The following is a 20,610-nucleotide window of genomic DNA, read 5'->3' as shown; positions in this document are numbered from 1 at the left end:
CCTGCAGAGTAAAACACAGATGGCTTAAATCAATCCCAAATTAAGCCATATACAAATTTTCATATAAAGTCTATACAGCATCATTGGAAAACATGCATCAGTTATCCCAAGCAATTTCAGATGCATGGAAAAGTTTTGTTTGGGATATCATTTTGTCCCAGGAATCTAGAAGAGAAAGAAATCCTCTCCAAGCATCAGCCTAATAGTGAAGGGTGAGAAAATCTGCATTAGCTCTAATTCAAATGAACAGACTAAGAGCATCTCAGGAGAATAACTGAACAACTTAGTCCCAACTCCTTCATTCATTTCCCCATTCTGTCTAAGAGAGAGGAGGAGAAAGCATCTAAATGGCCTGTGAAATGCATGCAGCACACTTGCCTTGTCAACTTGGTGGAGACAGCTCTGATATTTGCCATCTCTTCCAGTCATGTCTGACAGGAGATAGTGGATAGAGAAGACCATCTCTAGGAGAAATAGCAGCCATACTGACAGTTTTTCCTCCTAACACACACAAACACCTGCAAGCCATGCAGGGCAGGGAAACCTGCTTCTTGCTCTGGATGAGCCAGTGAGACTGTGCAAAGGGCTTTGGAACCCACAACCACCAGTTCCTCTTCCTAAGCTAGGGAAGATATCTGCTAAATTACTGTGCATGTTCAAGCATATTAACCCTACTGAGGGTACAGCAACTCTTTTCCTAAAATCCTGCTAAGATTATCACATCTCATCTAACAACTTAAATGTAACAGTGAGAGTGAGAGAAACACAGAGTGACAGCAAGACACTGAGTGAAGGAGAGAAAGCATATAAGAGCAAGAAGGAAAGACAGCAAGGGGAGCGGAAGGAGGCTAAAAGAGAGAAAGAGGGTGAAATGCAGATGACTTCAGACTCAATCCAATAAAGCTTCAGAAGCGTGGCATGCATGGGCCGTCACTAAAAACATATCCACAGTGACACTGAGGGTCTCTGCAATATGATGCACCAACTTTTCCTCTTGTAATAAGCTGTTGCCATTACTCAGTCCTTCGGAGAAAAAAACAGCTTATCACTTTGCAAACTACAGAACAACTAACTGTGCAAAAATCTTTGAAAAGGAGGCAAAAATGATCTTTGGTTAAAAATGTTACAGCACTTTACATTGATCGTGGTATGTCAGTTTTTTGCATCAGTATTTTACAGGGAATATAAAGAAGAATCTGTCTTACAGAGTACTCCTTTCCACACCACAGATTTTCCCCTAAACTTATCAACTGCTGCATTTAATTAGCAATGCAAAATGCACCTAGAGCACCAAGTTGTTTATTATTCTTCCTTTGTTCTTCAGAGTGGAAAAATAGTGTGCTTTAACAACAGCGCACAAGAGGTTCTGACTGGATATAAGGAAACAATTCTTACTATGAAGATAATCAGGCATTGGAACGAGTCGCACGGAGATGTTGTGGAATGTCTGTTCCCAGGCATTTCCAAGATCTGGCTGGGACAGAGCCCAGAGCAACCTGCTCTGAACTCAGTGTTGACCCTGCTTTGAGCAGCATGATGGACTATGGACAAGACAACCTCCCGAGATCCCTTCCAACCTGAGTGACTCTGTAGCTCTGAGCTCTACTGACAGATGCACTGTGGTGAACCCCAGGAACTTGGCAGGAAGTTTGCAGAATTATAATGTTTTGAAAATATCCATCAGGAGTCTTTTTCTTAATATCAGCTCCTACCATTTACGCACAGTGCAATTAAATCAACAGCATGGCTGACGATCTTTTAGAAAACGCACTTTTAAAATAAATTTATGAATAATATGCAATAAAAATAATCTATAGAAATAAAAGCAGGCATCTACTTTTTGCCAAATGTGTTGTAAATAAACAATGGACTTCCACTGATTTCCTTTTATAAACATTGATAACAGCATAATGTGCTGGCCATGTTAAATTTGTTTCTTCATAAAGGGTACTTCCTATTAACATAATATCCCTTTCTTGGAATTGCACATAGTTGTTAAGGCAGACTGAATCCACACAGCCTGAGAAAGCAGCTGCACACACCCATGCTCTGTGCTCATGTCAGTGCTCTGCAGGTGCAACACATCCTCACCTTGAGATTGGGTTTTGACAGCAGTTTCAGCAGTTCTCTGATCTCGCTGTTCAGTGGCTTGCTCTGCAGCTCCTCAGCCAGCTGTGGGGGAGATTGGATTGACACAGAGACCATTAGAAAGGCATTGTTTTACCCAGTGCATCAGTGACAACCAAGAATCTATCTTGTTCAAGGTTATTACTTTCCAGTGTGTTCAAACAGAAGCCAGCATGAAGAAAAACACCATCAATCACCATGCTTCTCTTTCTGGCCCTCAGCGGACCAGATTTAAGCCAGGCCTTTCGGCTCAGTTTAACACAAGTAATCATTTCTGGCAACGGTGCAGCCAGATCACATTCTGATTTATAGCAATGAGGGCAAATCCCAGAACTTCATTTAAGTGAATGGTCCTTCGCGTGCAGACAAAGGACTGCTTGTAAAAATGACTGGATCAAACTTTGACACTGTCTATAAAAAACAGTTTTGAATGAGGTGGTGAAATCCACACTGCTTCCAAAAACCCACAGTAGCTGCGCTGTTTAGGAGTGGGATAAGAAAGCAAAGTGCCCCTACAGTGAAAGCAATCTGAACCTTTTATTATGTTTACACATACACTGGAAGCAGCTTGTTAAATGTGAAGCAGGTTAAACGTAATATAGTTTATAACAGGTCATCAGCAATTCAAGCCCCTGAAATGCACAGACTGTGTCCCAACAACAAGGTCAGTAATTTATGTTTGGTTATATTACAAAATTGTGGTTTGGTGAACAATAGAGCAGCAGTCTAACTTTTAATCCCATGGCCATTTGGCTCATGTTTTTAGTTTTTCTTATCACGGCATTCTCAGCTAATTTGGACTCAAGAGGCATATTTTACTACAGGATTTCAGACTTCAACTCTTTTTCCAGAAGCAGGAAAAACTAAAACATATTTCAGAGCACTGAACTTTAGTTTAAGATTCTGAAGCTACATGGCTCATAATCCAAAATGTGATTTCAGATAATCACTCATTTTATTTTCACTAAATCAGTATCATAAAAACACTTCTAAGAAAAATTGGATATTTGGAGCCAGTAATTTTATCCATCTAGCTTCATTTTCAGGCCTTACTTGCAATTTATATAAGTTTTCAACATAAGCCTATGTAGAAACACATCTTGCATAAAAATATGTAATAGACAAGTCTAGAAGCAGTTATAGGCAACATCAAACATGGGTCAAATACTTTTTTTAAGCTTCAACTGAAGTCTAGCAGAACTGACAGAAAAATTCTGCACATACACACCCAAAGCCTTACACCTATAATTCACAGACAAACATGGGCAGATATAATTAATGTTAATCTTAACATCATTCATATAGGCATAGAGAAAGATAATAAAACAACTGCTGTAGGGTAGGGAAGAGTGAAATACATTCATGCCCATAAAGCCAAATTCTGAAGCAATCTGACTGCAATTTAGTCTTCATGTTCAATGGAAAAGCTCTGCAAAACCAACAATAATCTGTGATAGGAATGACAGCAGTTCCATGACACAGGTTCCCCTTTGCTCCTTTTTCATTCTTTACCTTCTCATCACAGAATAAAACCCATTAATTATGTATTATTGATCAGGATTAGCCATCAGTCAGTAAAAATGACTGCTCAGTAGCTCTCTCTCGGTTGACGTGCACAAGCAGCTGTAAACTTCTGTGCTCTCTGCCCTGATGGTGCAAATGTAAATGCAGGTACGTAAGGTTTAGAACAGCAAGAGAAAGAATATTTTGTTATTGTTTTAACGGATGTCATAATTTAGAAAATACTTGTTCAGAAATGAAAAAAAAAATTAAATATTTGTTTTCACTGACATCATTTGTAAGAGTTTCCCAAATATTCCCATAAGAGTCCTAAAGGCACATGTAGCACCTTGTGATATCCAGAGAAGCAGGAAGACAGAATTACGCTACCAGATCTGCGAACACCTATCACAAGAGCTGCTTTTTGCGTCCAGCACTTTTGGACTGGATTTTTATTGTTTTATTTTTACTGTTGCTAGTAGCAGTACCACGAATATGGAATATTTTGGATCACCTCATGTGCCAAAGACTGCAGGAAGAGCTGTCAGAGAAACTCTTCTAAGAATCTCTGTTGAAGGATCCACAACATTTTATGAAGTACTTTACGAAAACTTAGGAGAGAGAAAAATAAAACAGAGGAGGGAGGCAAATCTGGAGTGAGGCTGGAGAGATGGGGAACACTGTGGTTCAAGTTTTTGAAGTTTCTTGAGGAAGTTGTGAAACCCGTTTTGTCAGCACTGCATTTCTAGCACCATAGAAGCATTATGCAAAGTACACATCTATAGTTTCAACAACATTTATATGATTTGCTTGAAATCAAGAAAACCGCATCAGTTTGTTTTATGGAAACAAAGTAAGAGGCAAACAGAATCTCTGGTGGAAAATTCACTCTAACAGTCACCAACAGAGAGACGTGAGAAGGAAGGGCAGCAAGGAACATGAAAACCTTCAGAAAATAAGCCTAGTCACAATTGTTACCTCTAAAATTGATTCAAAAATTAATACCAAACACAAGAACAAAAACACACTCCTTAAACAGTTTTTATTTACACTAGCAGTATCCCAAATTCATGTTTTAAATAGGAAATATGCATTTGACAGAAAGAATATCGCCTTCCTGGTATAACTACAGAATTTGGGAGGGAAAAAAACAGTAATTTAAAGCCTACTGAAATATGCTGTTACATCACCAACATGCACTTTAGTCCCTGAAGCTGACACGTAGTTAGATGAATGGGCCAAAACTGAGTAACACTTCAATTGTAAAACACCACACATTTGGGGAGTACAAAAATCACTGTATGTAAATCCACTTCCTCAAAGTTTGCTGACAGCTACTAAAACGCACAAAATCCTGCAAAATGCTATAGCCTGACTTCAGCTGCCAGAGGACATCCCAGTTCTATAGGATGGTGCCCATAAAACCACACATAAGTGAAAACAAAGTGGCTGCAATAGGATCGTTAAAGAAAAGCTATGCTTGGAAACAGCAGTTGTCTAGAGATATCCATGTCCCAACATACATACATGTTAAAAATACTGCCATGTATAAGTATGCGTAATAATACATCCTCAGAGTAAGGAGGAAAAACACCTGACCTCTCTTAACTGAAGAGTGAGAGAATAGTTCAGTTTGGGGATATCCAACACTATATATTTTAAATGGAGCTGAACAAAGAATGAGGTTGCTCAGCATTTCTGAAAAGATCAAGAACTATGTTTTGCATCCAAAAATAAGAAATGATTCTTATTAAGAATTTTTGCCCAGAGATCCATAAAACAAATGTTAACAAGGATTATTAATATGTCATCAGGAACTTAATGAAGAGAATTTCAACCGGGTCTCTAATTTTCAAAATTACTATCAACATTATTCAAAACTACTTGAAGGTTAAAAAAATATTACTAATTTATGCCTGATGTCAAAACTGATGCATTATTATATTTGGTCTGTTATGGGATATAGCTCTCCTCCTACTGAAGTATGATTAAATTACATTATATCCCTTTTCCAACAGACTTCAAATGTTTAATTTAGTTTTTCCTTTAAAATGTTATCATTCTACATTTATAACATTAACAATTTATATAATTTCAAAAGCTACGAATTATATTAAAAATTGGTTACGATTTTAAAACATCTATAACATATTTGAAGTTTCAAATGTGCTGTATTTGAAACAGATCCTAATACCTGCGCACTTTTCCAAGAAAACAACCAGGGATCATCAGGTGCAACAAAGATCTCTGGATTTCACCTAAACCACAGTTTATTAAACATTTCTCTGTCCTGGCCTACCTCAGGTTCAGTCATAGTTTATACAGGTGTGTGCACAATTCATCTGAATCCTAGAATTAACCAAATAGAAAGAAATGGCTGGTTGGATTTTTTTTTATTTTTTTTTTTCTTTAAAATAAATTTATAGTAACAGGAAATTAACTACTCCATCAATGGTGACCACTTCTCCCATTTATTTTTTGGTTATGAAGGTAATTTGGAAAGCTCCAATATCCATAAATCACTACTGTACCTTCTCTTAAATAACTTTTGTGTGTTGTTTTTTGATTGCTTTTTGGTTTTTTTTTTAACAAGCCCTCTTACTAAGCTTTTCATATGCTCCATTTCTGTAGTATTATCTATCATTTTTCATGCTCTGTCAGCAGCACTGCTATCTCATTTGTCTTTATTTTTCCAAAGCATTCCTCTTGTCTGTGACTTTCTCACAACACTAATAGCTGACAGCTTTTTCCCTCCCAGTAGAATTCCAACCTGTAATTTCTATTACGTAGTTACTACAGCAGAACAAGAGGCTATCTAACATGCAGTGTTTTTATAACAGGCAAGTGAATAAAAATCAAAGTAATATCAGCAACAAGCCCAGTGATGACAGCACCTTTGGAAACATTTGCAGCTTCTTATGATTTCAGCTCAGAGGATTACATTCATATGTTTGCACTGTGAGGAGCTCTGCTTGCAGACAGTTTTTTGGGAGACTTGGTACCAGTGATCTCAGCAGGGGACACTTACATCATCTGCCAAGGCTGCTGCACCGTGGAGTATGGGCACAGGGTTCTGTTTTTCGTAATAATGCAGTTTTTCATGAATCTAGAAGACAATAATGCAAAATGATCAGTTTATTTAGCATCACAAGAAACATTACAAAACATCCCCGTTGAGCTACCGATCCGCTGAGTGCCTGTAACTAGAGAAACATCCTCATAGTAACCTACAGGCAGCAATCATGTACATGTAATTCATCATCATCCTCTGTTGAAGTGCTAAGAATATGAAATCAGATGGAAAAAATGCTCAGTATGTCGACCAGCCCACAGAAAAACTAAACATTTTTGATTTTTCTCTCCCAGCTTTCTATGTCCATATTTCTAACTTACTGCTTTAAGTATCAATTACATTTTATATTGCTGCTGAAAACACAAAGCATAAAGTGTTTATCCCCAAGATGGATATAAAAAGCCCTGTAAATTATGATTTATGAAGTGAAATAATAGCCTGCCACCCACATCTTGACAGACAGCTTGGTGGAGTGGCTGCCGTCATTAGAATAATTCAGAAACAAGAGTAAAGTAGTGCTAATATGAACTCTAACACATCTGAAAGAAAAATGCAGTCCTTCAGCAAGTTCAAGTCAGTTAGGAGCATGTAAAGTTTTTAATGAGGAGTTATCAACATTAAAAATGCAGCATGCTTTGGTTCTCTCAAAAGGGGAAAGGATATACCATCACTTAAATATACAACTTCTTCCCGCCTCCACAAGTCACTCATTTCAAAATTCAGATTTTTTCCAGTGTGAAAGCTTAAATGAGCCAAAATACTTTAAAGCTTCTAATAAGTTTTTTAGAAGTTATTTCAGAATGACACAGAGCAATATATTAAGCCTCCAATTTCATTTACATGATTTTCCTTAAGATACACAGATGTACAAATCTGAATTCAGATGAAAAAACAGAAGACAATAGTAAGTCTGAACTGATGCAAATGCGTCTCACCCTGAGATTACTACTTCAGTCCTGCTGCTTTGAAGAAGGCATGGCCTCCAGATGCTTGGAGGAGTTGCAGAAGCAGCAGTGTTTGTGCTTGGCAATGGGATATGAGGTCTGGCAAGGAACACTGGACTCACAACTCTGCTGAGGAGCCCTTGGGGCATGAGACCCCCAGTGATGCCTTGCAGTTCTCCCCAGCCCCTTCTTTGGGATTCTATCTGAGCTCCCAACAACTACACCCACAGTAAGGTCACGCCATGCAAATGATGCTTGTTGTTTATATTGTCTTCTGATGGTCTTCATAAAACTTACTAAGCCTATTACTCATTTTTATTCATTTAACCAACAGGACTAAAGGTCACCCTGAAGTAGAGGCCATCTGATACATGTTGATGCAATGTGGCATAACAAGATCCAAGCCATAGCTGATTCCTTTATCACTTTTGTAACCAGGGTAAGATGATTTCTCTACGTGGTTTGCTAACGGACTGAAGTTCTGAAATGCCAAGATGAAGCATGAAGAAAAAACACTGCAAAATGTAAGATGATCTCTTCTGAACAGTTAGAAGAAACTAAATGCAAGGCAGCATTTTCTCTGGAACATGAGTGAATTGTACACAGCTTATGTAGACACTGTTTACTCTGAAAGCAAATGCAATCCATATTGGACAATGTGTAAGTGACTGGAAAACTTCATATTTCTAGCATACAAAGCACGCAAACTAAACAAAACAAGGAGCAGCAGCTCCCTGAGTTTAGCAGAAATTTGATTTTCTTAGACTAAAAGGCATAATAAATTGAACTCAAATCCATCACTTTCTTGATTGCTTCGATCAGCATCTTGATTTTGTCCAAGCTGAGCTCCCATCAACTTCAAGGTTAGAACCTGGCTCCTCTGCTACCTTCTTGCTCAAAGAAATCAGAGAAGCCACTTCTAATGAAGCTGGTTTTACACTGGACAGCCTGAAAGCATCTTTATCAGTGAAATTTTAAAAGATGACAGGACATTCACATAAAACGTGTTATAAAATTGTAGATTTATGCAACAAAGACTAGATTTACAAGAGAAGCACTATTTTGCCTTGTTTGCTAAGTGAATCACAGTGTGTGTTTAAATCAGGTCTGTATGCAGCAATATCTTTCACCTGTTTGTAATATGAAGGAGTTGCATAAGCAGATTGTAAAAGAACATTGTTCTATGTACAAAGCTGCAATCGGTACATGACACAGGGGTTCCTTTTCAGATGAGTATAAAATAAACATTATATCATAAAAACTTCCTAGTGCCCTCCTACAGACACCGCCTACCTCTAACTTCTGGATAACCATGCATTCATAATTTATGCAGTGCTTACATATAATTGCTTCCTGAATGCACTGACACAGGAACTCTGGTGCAATTCAGTCAGCAAAGAGAAAGTTCCAGCTAGGCAAAAATAAGCTTTCAGGAGCTCCTTCTCTCCAGGTGTCCAGAAATGCATTCCAAGATGACTTGCTCCATAATTTCCCCACGGATCAGGGTAAAGCTGATCCACATTGCATTTTCGTCCTGTTTTGAAGATGGGTGCAGCACTTGCCTTTCATCTGTTATTTTTCAAGGACAGAACAAACTTGTACATTCACCTGTAGCCTTTGAATTTCCCAGACTTCAGGGTGATGGATAACTGCATTTAATTACTGTTACCTTCAAAAATCTGCCATTTGCACTACCAGAGTTTCTGGAAGCTTCTCCACAACCTTTCAGCTAATTATTTCTCAAATTTGAGATTTGTAAATCATGCTCATGTATTCACAATTAATACTGTATTTCCAAAATTCAATGCTTACATAACTAGAATTTACCTTTTTAATATGTAGGTTTAGTGGCAGCATTAATGAGAATTAAGATAGCTCAAGCTCTGCGAACTGAGCTGAAAAGCAAAAAAAGTGTGGTGCAAGCACTGTGCCCCTTTGCTAGTGTCACTGAACAAAATGTAGCCGTAGTACAGATTACAGCCATCCTGTAACACTTCTGAGAGAAGTATGGAAGTTGATTCAATATGGAAAAAGAGAATGCATTTATTATGTAGAATTAAGCATGTTGTATTTGCAACCATCAATTTGAGCTTCATTCTAAAGTATTCTATTTAATAGGAAAGCCAAAGTTATCTTGTATTTTGCTCTGCTGTCCAGTAACTTTAATGCTATTGCCATCTCTCTAGTAGAAAGCTACAGAACCAATGTGGAGTCTGAGTAATGCTTTAAAGAACAGAAAACATAGTACATATGTTTCAAATTCTTCTGACATTTAAATGTAAAGCTGGAACCCTGAAAGTGTGTCTTCACAGATGAGACAGAGTCTGTTAAAGCAAGAGTTACGTACTGTAAATAAAGCATGTAATGCCGTTCTACTGAGCAGATGGCTACATTGCTGGGGTTTGGGTTGTTTTGTTTTTTTTTTTAACTTATTTCTTGTTAAGATTACCTATCCCCTCCACTGTAGGGGTCTTTGAGTACATGTAGGAGGCTCTGCAAACACTGACAGTCAACTCAATCCAGAGAAAAATTCCAAAAGGGAGGAACAAATATTTGCAAATTTATACAGGTTTGGCACATTTGTAGGCAAGTGAAATTGTGTCTGGATTTTCCCAAAGAGATTGAATTAAGATTTCTATAACAAAGTAAAGTGGAAACAAGTTTTCTGCAGTGTCCTTAGACTGGAAGATTTCAAAATCCACAGAGAATGTTCTGAGTCAGAAAAACTTTGAGCAAAGAATCCTACCACACAAGTTTAGTTTCTTCTTCAGATTTCCTGCATTCCAGGTACCTAGCATTTGCCTGACAAAATGTAGGGATGAGGATAGCCCAGCTCCTACGGGGATGGAATCCCCTTAATTCAATAATAATTCTAATAACGTTCGGTGGAGTCTGATTCAGTTGAGTAAGCAGGACTTTTCTGGAAGGCTTTACACGGGACAAAATAGTGATTTCAAAGCCACAAACAACATACTAGGATGGGTAGCCCTTTAGCTGTCCTACCATCTAAGGTTTATCAGAAACCCAACAGAAAATTTTCACCTACTGAGTTTCTGGCAAACTTAAATTGGACCATTTCTGCCTAGCATGATCCCCCACACACAAAAAAAGACAACATCAGGCACGTCACCTCCTTTTTCTGAACTTGAAGAAATATATTCTTTAGCTGTTTGTTGGACTTGCTGCTTCCTGTATAAGAACAGAACATTTTTAAAGGAAACTGAAACTGGAGTTTACTGAAGCTTGTTTGGAAAAAAACCAGCTTCTCCTCAGTGCCAATGAGCTACACTAAATGCCAACAACTGCTAAAATTAATGGAGTTTGAAATGTTCTGCACACTGAAGCAAAATAAATTTTCAAAACAGAGACAGAAGTCTAATAATTAGAAATAATTCATTGTTAGCAGTTCATCTTGTTTAGTTTCATCAGAAAGAAATCCAGCTCCTGTACTGCATTACTGATGCTTGCTGACACACACCAAAGCAGCACTAGCTGAAAAGGTAGCTAATTGCTTTAAAAAATGCACTCCAGATCTGAACTAGAATGCTACATCCACTAAGCTCTAAGATGCATCTAGAAGAAAAGCACTGAGAATATTGTTGTATAAAGTCCATAAGAGTAGAAGAACATTTCCCCCAACTGCTCTCTTTGTCACATAATTCTCAGCATATCAACAACAGAAGAACCTGAAATAAATGCCCTGAAAAAAGCCACACAACTTCTGTGCCATTTGGTTAGCTGTTTGCATGGACAAAAGATTCTCTTATGTGGAGAACCTGTTAGCGGTTCACCAAAATTTCAATTTAAGGCATGGTTTGCATCAAAGTCTTTAATTCCACTAGTGGCACCACAAACCAGGGAGATGTGACTACAGAGAGGAGCATGTTTAAACTGAGAAGTCTCAATACACGTACAGAACAGCACAAAAAAGCAGAAGATAAACTTGTCGGGAAATCAGTGCTCATTTTGGCTGCGCATGTCCGGCATCTGTATTGACAGGAACAAGAGAACTCATTCCAGAACCAAACTTCAAGGCCCACATAACCTCAAGGAACACATTTATGAATAATCCTGATGTCTAGGCAGATTTCAAGATGAGGATTAGGGTTTCATTTGATCACTAATGACACTAGTTTAACTTCGGGATTTAGACAGTGAGTTTACTGTCTAAGCTCACTAACAACTTTGAGTCAAGGTAAAATGAAGTACTTAGAAGAAAAAAGAAATAAAGGGCTATCGTGAAACAAATGAAAATAGCTATAAAAACACTGCAGAACTACAATTTCATCTTATCATTGTTGAAAGAGCACGCATGTTTTGCTTGATGCAGCTTTCATTAAAACATCATTTAATTCCCTTGTTTTCTCCTCTCAGAAACCTTACATACCAGATGAAAGGAGCCAGAATAGTCTTTTTTTCTTTCCCTTATTTTCATCATTTTGTGGGTGTCTGCAAGTCTGTTTACACAATACAGAAATATGGGCTGAATGCAAAATTATTCATCTTTTTCCAAACCTTCCTATTGTACTTATCACTGCAGCATTGCCATGCTAATGAACATAAATATAAGAACAACTTTGTGCTATGATGAACATATGAAGTATAGGAAAACTAAACAGTAAATCAAATGCAAATTCACATCAAATGCTCAACACATTACCTTAAAAACTGGCTTTCTCAGAACACATATAGCTTTTAAATCAAATTCTACTCAGGCCAATTGACTTGAATTATAGTTAAGAGGCACAGAACATTGCTAAGAATTTATCATTATGTATTTTAGAAAAGACAAACAAAATAAAAATGCATAAATCACAGCTACCTACTCTAAGTTTGTAAAAAAAATTTCATTCCCAGTAATGATATTAAATTGCCTGAAATATAAAACAAAAGTTCCAGGATATGAGCCAATATTATAAGAGGGTGAGTAACTGATTTCCCACTTCACCACCACATTCCCAAATGACAGTCTGTCAATTCTCCATCTGTAAAATGGAGAAGTAGCATTTCCTTCCTCAATGTGTAGTTAAAAGCAAGACCAGGTAACTACTATGAAAACAGAGTGCCACAAATGTACTTTTGTTTGGGTACCACAGAATGGATTGGTGTAACTAATGAAGAGCAAACACATTCGTGAGGAAGCAAGGAACAGATGAATCTTAAAGTTTTACATTTAATATGGAAATTTCACCAACATACAGAAAAAAACAAAACAAAACAAAAAAAAAAAACAGAACAATTTGAGAAAACAAAAGAGGCCATGCAAAAGACAGCATCCTCACTTAACCTTTTCTCTGTCCATAGCCAAGTAATCAAAGGTAAGATCTACAGATTTCTAGCAATACACTACAGGTACGGTTTGCTCATGAACCTAAAATCTGCCAAGGCACCTCCTCAGGGATGTATGTACTAGGCACAAATTATGCAGGGCACATGAACACAAAACACTGAAGTATGGAAAACCAAATTAGTGCCCAAGTGAACTAGAGGGTGCTTCCTATAATAGTTTCTTTCCTTTTTTAGTGGTTTTCCTAACAAAGAAAATGTTAAATGGAGAAAAAACATGGGCAGATGGTGGTTTATACAAAACTATACCCTATAAGGAGACTGTTGTGCAATTCATTCATGCAGTTAAATATACATCTTGGCTTACAACTTTAATAAGTTTCAGTATTTTCTCATCAAAGGTTCTCTAATAGCAAGCAAGGAAAGAGGGAACCTTGAGGGGTCACAGAAGTTCATGCAGCTACCTGAAGGAAAATAGTTTGTAATTAACATTTGCTAATAATGTCCACTCTGAAAGATCTTAACTGCACTTACCATTAGGAACATTTTCCTACTGTCTAACTTCTTTTTACTTCGCTGTAAATTGATTTCCAAACTTCTCATCGTACGCTGGAGAACAAATTAGCTGCTTTGGCTTTTAATAACCTCTTCAACATAAAAAATTTACATACCTCTCCAGTCATCTCTAAGTTAGACTCAAAATCTTTCAGTGTCCCCTAATGGATCATGCTTTGCAGACCTGTAATCATTTCAATGGTTCTCTTCTGGAATTTCTATATTCTGCTATTCTGTATTCTACTTAATTAGTGACTGTACTTAATCTTGAATAAAGAAAAAGGAAAAATTCTTATGCTTCCTATTTTGACTTCTACTTTCTCATGAGGCATCTGTTTTTCAGGCTGCTGCCTTACCTTTTTTTCCTTAACTACTGATAAACAACAGTATGTCATCTAGTTTTCATTCAATTGATTGTTGTAATTGAAGAAGGATGATAAAAATACTAAGGTTAAAGGTTGAAATGGCAATTCGTATTTCTGTATTCATTGTCTTTTACAAAAAGAGCCATTTATTGTCTTTGTGACTTTAATTCCTTTATAGCTTAGTTTGTGAGGTGTTGCCCTTTTTCCCCTTCATTTTTAAAAGCTAGCGTTTTATACACACATACATATTTAATTCATTTAAAAGTTATCTTACTTACCACATCACAAAAAATGAGAAAGAGAATAAAGAATTGGAAAATTTGGGTCTGAATGAATATGCAAGCATATGGTAATAAGACTAATACATTAGCTATTTTATTTTTGCAATGTCAAGCAGAAAGATTAAATGTTGGCTGCAACCCCACATATTCCTTGCAGAGTTTCTTAAAATGTTTATTTTTCTGTTAGAAACACTTTTCACTTTGAATTCATTGTTTCTTATACAATAAAATAAAGCTGCTATTATATGAGATTTCACAGACTTCATTCAAACACGCTTTTTTTTCAGTCAGTAATAAGAAAAGGTTTTGATGACTTTGCTTATAGGAAGAGTGTCCCTAGGTAGGCAGAGGAAGTTCAGACCAAAGCCAAACAAGTTGCACTTGCTCCAAAATAAATTTTCTTGCCCCTTTAGAGCCAAACAGCTTACATGGCTACCGTGTACAGTATTTCCAAAATTGTTTTTCTGCACTTTTAACCCCGTTTCTAAAGGAAAGAGCATCAGAACAATTCCAAATTTGAATGAAGCCACTCTCTTGTGTGAGGTAAGGACATTAAGTTCTCAAAGAATTTCCTTCTATTTTTGTTAAGAAAAAAAGAACAAACGAACATAAAACTCAGTATTCTTTGAAACAACTAATCTTCAAACAGAAGCCGTTGGATTTTAAAAGAGCCCTTTAGTTTTAATGCACTGTCCTTCAAAATGCACTTACAATTAAAACAAAATAGGAACAATAAGCTAATCACATACCCACCTGAATAAAATAAAAGTAAATCAATTCTTTGAAAACACTACACCTGGTATATACAAAACCTGCACACGCACCACGCCTTTTATTGTAACTTTAATAGACGTCACTTCTTGAATGAAGGTTATGGATTTAAAAGAAATAGAGATTTTGGGGTGGAGTCATGTCAGTGTCTTTACTTCCAACTCTTCCTCCCATGAAGATGATGACATGACCCCGAGTGTTAGAATTCAAGGAGTGTTTAGACACCACTCTCAGACATCGGGTTTGGGTGGTGCTGTGTGAAGCCAGGGGTTGGACTCGATGATCCCTGTGGGATTTCTATGACCAATAATGGTCACAAAATGTACTTGATTTTCAAACCAATTCTACTAAAATGACTTCTAATCTGAAACACACACACACGCACACACATATATACCGTAACCTCAATATTTTTTTACATTTCAGCTTCTGATAGTGAGATGAATATTGTAATGAATTATTTTACTGACATAACTGTTATATAAACAACATGTCTTGCTAAGTAACTTATTTAAATATACTTTTACTTAAAGAACACTTCATGCAAGCAGGAAAGAAATTACAACTCCTTCTGATGCCTTTCAGTTTTGAAGAAATGCAACTCAGTAAAATTACATAGAAAGTAATGAAACCCAGATGGAAATAATCCTTACAGCAACAATCAAACAGCTGATGTTTCTACAATGATTCTAAATAGAAAATTTGAGAAAAATCTTATTTTATTCAGGACACTGATGAACTTAGACTGATCAGTATACTTATATTGCGTATGTATCTATATAGTATAGATACAGTATATAGATATATGTATATATGTATTGAAACACTTAAGGCATAAGGACTTCTTTTTCCACATTTGAGGATAGTCTTGATACTACCCTTCTAGATTGTATCAAGTGCATGTGCTTCAGTTGTGCAAAAAAAGACTCGCAAAACGCATACCAAACCAATGTGAAATATTACATGTAACAAATAAAACAATTTGATCTAAAACATGAGAATGGAAGTTTGGATTAGATGATCTTGTCGGTGCTTTCCAACCTTGTGATACTATGATTTCTTCAAGTGTTGGTACCTGTCAGATGTTAGGAAACACAAAAGTTCCTTCAGCTTTAACAGCTTTTTTTTTAAATGGCATTAGTGCTGCTGTTCTTTTGTAACCCAAAAGGCAAAACTTTTGTTAAGGGAGTTAGAATGTAAGGATCTCTAATATGTTTGAGAGGAGGATTTCTGTCTTTTCTGTAGCCACCATTCTTTGTGAAAGAATAACAGTCATTTTTGAACGTATCAGATTTGCACATTTCAAAGAAAAAAAAATTCTCTTTTAAAAAGAGAAATAAATAATTATACTGTTCAATGAGAAGGGATAGAAACACACCAGATGCAGCTAGAAAGTAAAGAGAAAGACCACAGACAGCTAATTGATTGTGGTTTGGAAGCTATCATTATATGAAGTTCTCCTTAGCTCAAAATAGACAGTAACAATTGTAACCTGACTTCTGACAGACATACAAGAAAACTGCAATCCCAAACAATTTGCGACTTGTTATTAATTTGATTATCTAATTCAACAACTTAAAATAGAAAAAAAACTAATAATGTTACACTTTTTCCCAATGTGTTATGCTAGTTTGATGATTAGTAAGGAGTCAAAAGGTGAATTTGAGTTTACAGTGCTTTCCACACCAATGCTAATGCCAATTTATGTTAAATTATTCCCAGAGTCAGTGTACTTCAGTGGGATTATACCAAGAACATGGAGAAATTCCTTAAAACAAGACAATACAAAAAAATCAAGGAAGAAAAAAAAAATCAAAAGAAATAAAAATTTCCAAATAAAGAAGCAACCACAATGTTTGTTTTCTCTCTCTCTCTCTCTCTCTTTTTTTTTTTTTTTTTTTAAATGATAAACAAGTGTATAGTTTCAATGTACCAATTACAGCTAAAGATGATTTAAAGCGGGATATATGGAAAGCTGATCTTGGATCGTACAATATACGTGCCTATATTGAATACTTTTAATAAACGCCCATTTCTTCAGAAAACAACATCAAAAAGAAAGGTTACAAATATTAATAGTAAAAGGTCCTCATTTGCCCAGTAATCTGTTTAACATGTAAACAACTTGCTTTTGTAATCTTAATTCCTCCCAATACCACAGTTTTGAAGCACTTGCCACAATTTTGAATTGAGAACTTTATTTCTGCATAGTTACAAATAACCTAATTTGTTTCATTTTTCCAAAAGTAAATGATTTCCACTGTTTGGTTAACAATATAAATCTACAGCAAAGAGCTTTCTTAACCTTGCACAGTAAGCAAGCATTTCCCTAATGTGAATATAGGCTAAACTGCCTTCCTCACTGTCCAATAGATTTTTCAGACTCTGCCCACTTCACATCCTAGATTTTACACAAATGCTGACTGAACATTGCTGAAAGAAAATAGCCAACACGCAGGATTCTCTACGACTTCATTATGACTATCGTTCTCTGTGACTGCAAAAGCTTGGCACAAGCTTGTGCTTTTTCACTTTTAGTATTCAAGCAGAAGACTAAATTGAAATAATGAAGAGTTTGATTTATTCCTGCTTAGTACAGTGAACACCGCCCTTGCAGTCCTTTAGCCAAGTTCCAATGCCATTCATGTTCCCTGAATTCCTAACACTGAGGATATCACTTCTGTACAGTTCATTAGGCAGAATTAAACTATTCAAAACTCAACAAGCGTTAATTACAGATAGGGACATTCATCCTCTGAGTTAAACACGTGCACACGCACATATATTTATCAATTAGCACCATCTAGTGGGGTCAGTACAATTCATGCAATATGAAAAGTACGTCAAAAAGTAGCTCACCATTCAGGTTTTCCTAAAATCTCTGCAGTATGTTACGATACAGCACAGGTCATGTAATAAATAAGAATCTGATTCAGGAAAAAATGTTTCCTTTTAATTCATACCATTGTATTACTCCATTAAAATTATATTTTAAGGAAGTGCTGACACTAAAAGCAGTTACACAAACACAGAAATCTATTAATTGCAAGAAAACCACAAAACCTTCAGACATTCCTACATGTGCAAAACACAATTGAGTTACTGTTTTCTATTTTGACTCCTGTTCTCCTATGATAAATTTAAAGACTGGTGGATTTTTTCAGAAGAAGCTCCTATGAAGGACGCAAACACAGAAAAGAACATTTATTTAAGGAATATGAAAGTCTTCATCATCAGAACACAATTATGCTGTAAACACAACTTTTGATAAAGTCTGATGAAAGCGCCACAGACACTGGATCACAACCCGGAACGCTAATGAAACTACAGATTAAATACCCAGAAACTAACTTCAGAAAGCATCCCAGTAATTGATTTAAAAGTGATCCCTTACATTAAAAACAGATGCTCAGAACTACCCGTGCTCATTTATACTGTTCCTCAAATATGAAATCTAGAAATTGATTTTCTGGTCAGTTTTACACTAAAAGTTGTGGGGATTTAAGTTGTGCATCTTAATAATGCTGATGAATTTCAAACACCAAAGTTACCAGCAGCAGAACCCCTATGCATCAGCTGTATACAATGAATCCTCACCAATCAAAGCAGCAACACATGAAGGTGATTAAATGCGATACTTCAAAAGGCCAGACAGTATCGGCCTCTGCCAACAGCCAAACTACAGACTTTACTGCTCTTTTCTCTGTGCTTCCTTACAGTCCAGATTAAATAAATAAAACGAGATAGGAAACAAAACCAACTGACCAAGAGTAAATATGTGCTTACAAGCACTAGAATTCAGAGCAGAAAATTCAAGTACTTGCTTAAATGCTCTTTAATGAAACCACCACTATGAAAACTATCAAGAATACCAACAATGAAATGCTTTACATTCTCGTTTTACTTTGTTTCTGAAAAACAAATGTCAGATATACAGCAATTTTCCAATAAAATCACAACAAATCAAGTGCAATGTGGACAGTGGGGGAACACACCTTTGGTGAAATCCCAGACCTAAAATAAATATGAAAACTTCAATTTGAAAATCTTAAAAAACAAAGAAGCCAAAAAGAAAAATAAAAGGAAAAAAACATGCTTGCAAACAAAAAGATACATGTAGTGGCTATAATAAAGGATGGTCTGTTCTTCTGGACTCAGTACTAGGTGTAAATTTTTGTTTCTTGAGTTAAGACTCAGGAAAACAGGAAAAAAAAAAGTGAAGAAAATATGTTGATCTAGAGGAAAAAAAAAATAAGATTGATAAAAAACATCAGTATAATTTTTAAGGTTATTTGAACATTTAATTTTTTACTTAACAGACCGAGAAACTGCAGATACTTACCCACATAAATTCAGCTGAGCTCCCCTACCAGAACTGATGATCACTCAGTGAGACTGAGAACAAGTCACTTAACAACATTCTTAAAGGTTTGGAAAGACAGTAGAAAACCAGAAATAAGTAAAAACCAGCATGATATAACCAAAGAGAAGTCACCATAAATTGGTTATTGAAATGTTATTAATGATTACTGAAGTGTTATTAAAGCGTTAGCAGGAATATTAAAGGGTAAATAAAGACACAATGTAAAGGAAACAAAGAACTGTCTCAGATTTAAAAAAAAAACAAACATCACTTAGCAGTATAAAGGTAAGTGTAAAATAATCCAGTTCTAAATGAAAAGACCAATAGACATACTCAGAAAACAAAGACAGCAGAATTAGGAAAGAAGATGCAATCAAGCCGTGGTTCCTACTCAAGTGGTTACCTAATACGGAACAAAGAAAAATATGTTTTCCCCTTTGGAAGAAGATAATAATAACAATATCACAATTTGGGGAGATTATTAGTTAGTAATTCCTAGAAAGTGATATTTCAGGATGAAAGAACACAGTCATAAAACTACACGTATTTTGTTGCATGGCATGCACTGTGGCATGATTTGTAGTTAGCAATTCTGTGATTAAGAGCGCACCAAACTTCAATATTCCATCTCATTATCTCAGATGCCAGAGTAGCATGATTATAATCATGGGTTACTTTTCTTCCTAGAATGTTTGGAACTTGGAAATTCAAAATCGTAGGTTGATTTATGGTTTCATCCTGATTAAAGCTGGGTGTATCTGCAGTGTCACTGCTAGACTATTTAATCACCAAATCTCAACAAAAGCTGCTCTTTTCCATGAAATCCAATCTGCAAAGTGCATTAAAATTCAAAATGCTTTATGAAGATGATATCCATATTAAATGTAAAGCAGTAGCGAAGCTACCCTGTGTAATCACTAGATGGCCTTCAGAGGTCCCTTGCAACACAAACCACGCTGCGATTCCACGATAAATGAATGTAAGTGTGTGTCATGTATATCAGTGAATCTCTCTGGCCAGCTGAGCACCTGGGAACAAGCATCCAGCTTTACTACTGGTTGGATCTGCAAAAGGGAACAGCAAAGGCTGCATCCATTGGATCAGGACTAAGAACTGAATTCCTCAGAAAGATTTTACAACTATTATATCCCATCCTTATTATAACTTTCGTGATATTTTTGCACTCCAGTAGTTAAAACTGTCTGTTCTAAAAAGTAAAATAGTCCAAGACAGTAACAAAAATAAGTAAACAAATAATTAGGCACGCCCTTACACGATCTTCTACAGAACTTAGTTTTTCTCATCTGCCACAAAAAAAAAAAAAAAAAAAAAATAGGGCCCCCCC

The 20,610-nt window shown here is 36.2% G+C and overlaps 1 protein-coding gene across 1 annotated transcript in view; it reads right to left on the bottom strand.

The window, feature by feature from the left end:
• Positions 1 to 20,610, bottom strand: part of MPP7 (membrane palmitoylated protein 7) — a 92,766-nt gene that overhangs the window by 56,034 nt on the left and 16,122 nt on the right. The window contains exons 3-4 of the mRNA XM_032443057.1: positions 6,656 to 6,733; positions 2,092 to 2,172 (exon numbers count right to left, since the gene is read on the bottom strand). Coding sequence (XP_032298948.1) covers positions 2,092 to 2,172; positions 6,656 to 6,733 — 159 coding nt within the window. The remainder of the gene's footprint in view (positions 1 to 2,091; positions 2,173 to 6,655; positions 6,734 to 20,610) is intronic.

This window comes from Coturnix japonica, chromosome 2 (genome assembly GCF_001577835.2).
Source record: "Coturnix japonica isolate 7356 chromosome 2, Coturnix japonica 2.1, whole genome shotgun sequence".
In the NCBI taxonomy this organism is placed as follows: Eukaryota; Metazoa; Chordata; class Aves; order Galliformes; family Phasianidae; genus Coturnix; species Coturnix japonica.
The sequence above is the reverse complement of the archived record's forward strand: the minus strand, read 5'-3'. Positions and strand labels throughout refer to the sequence as shown.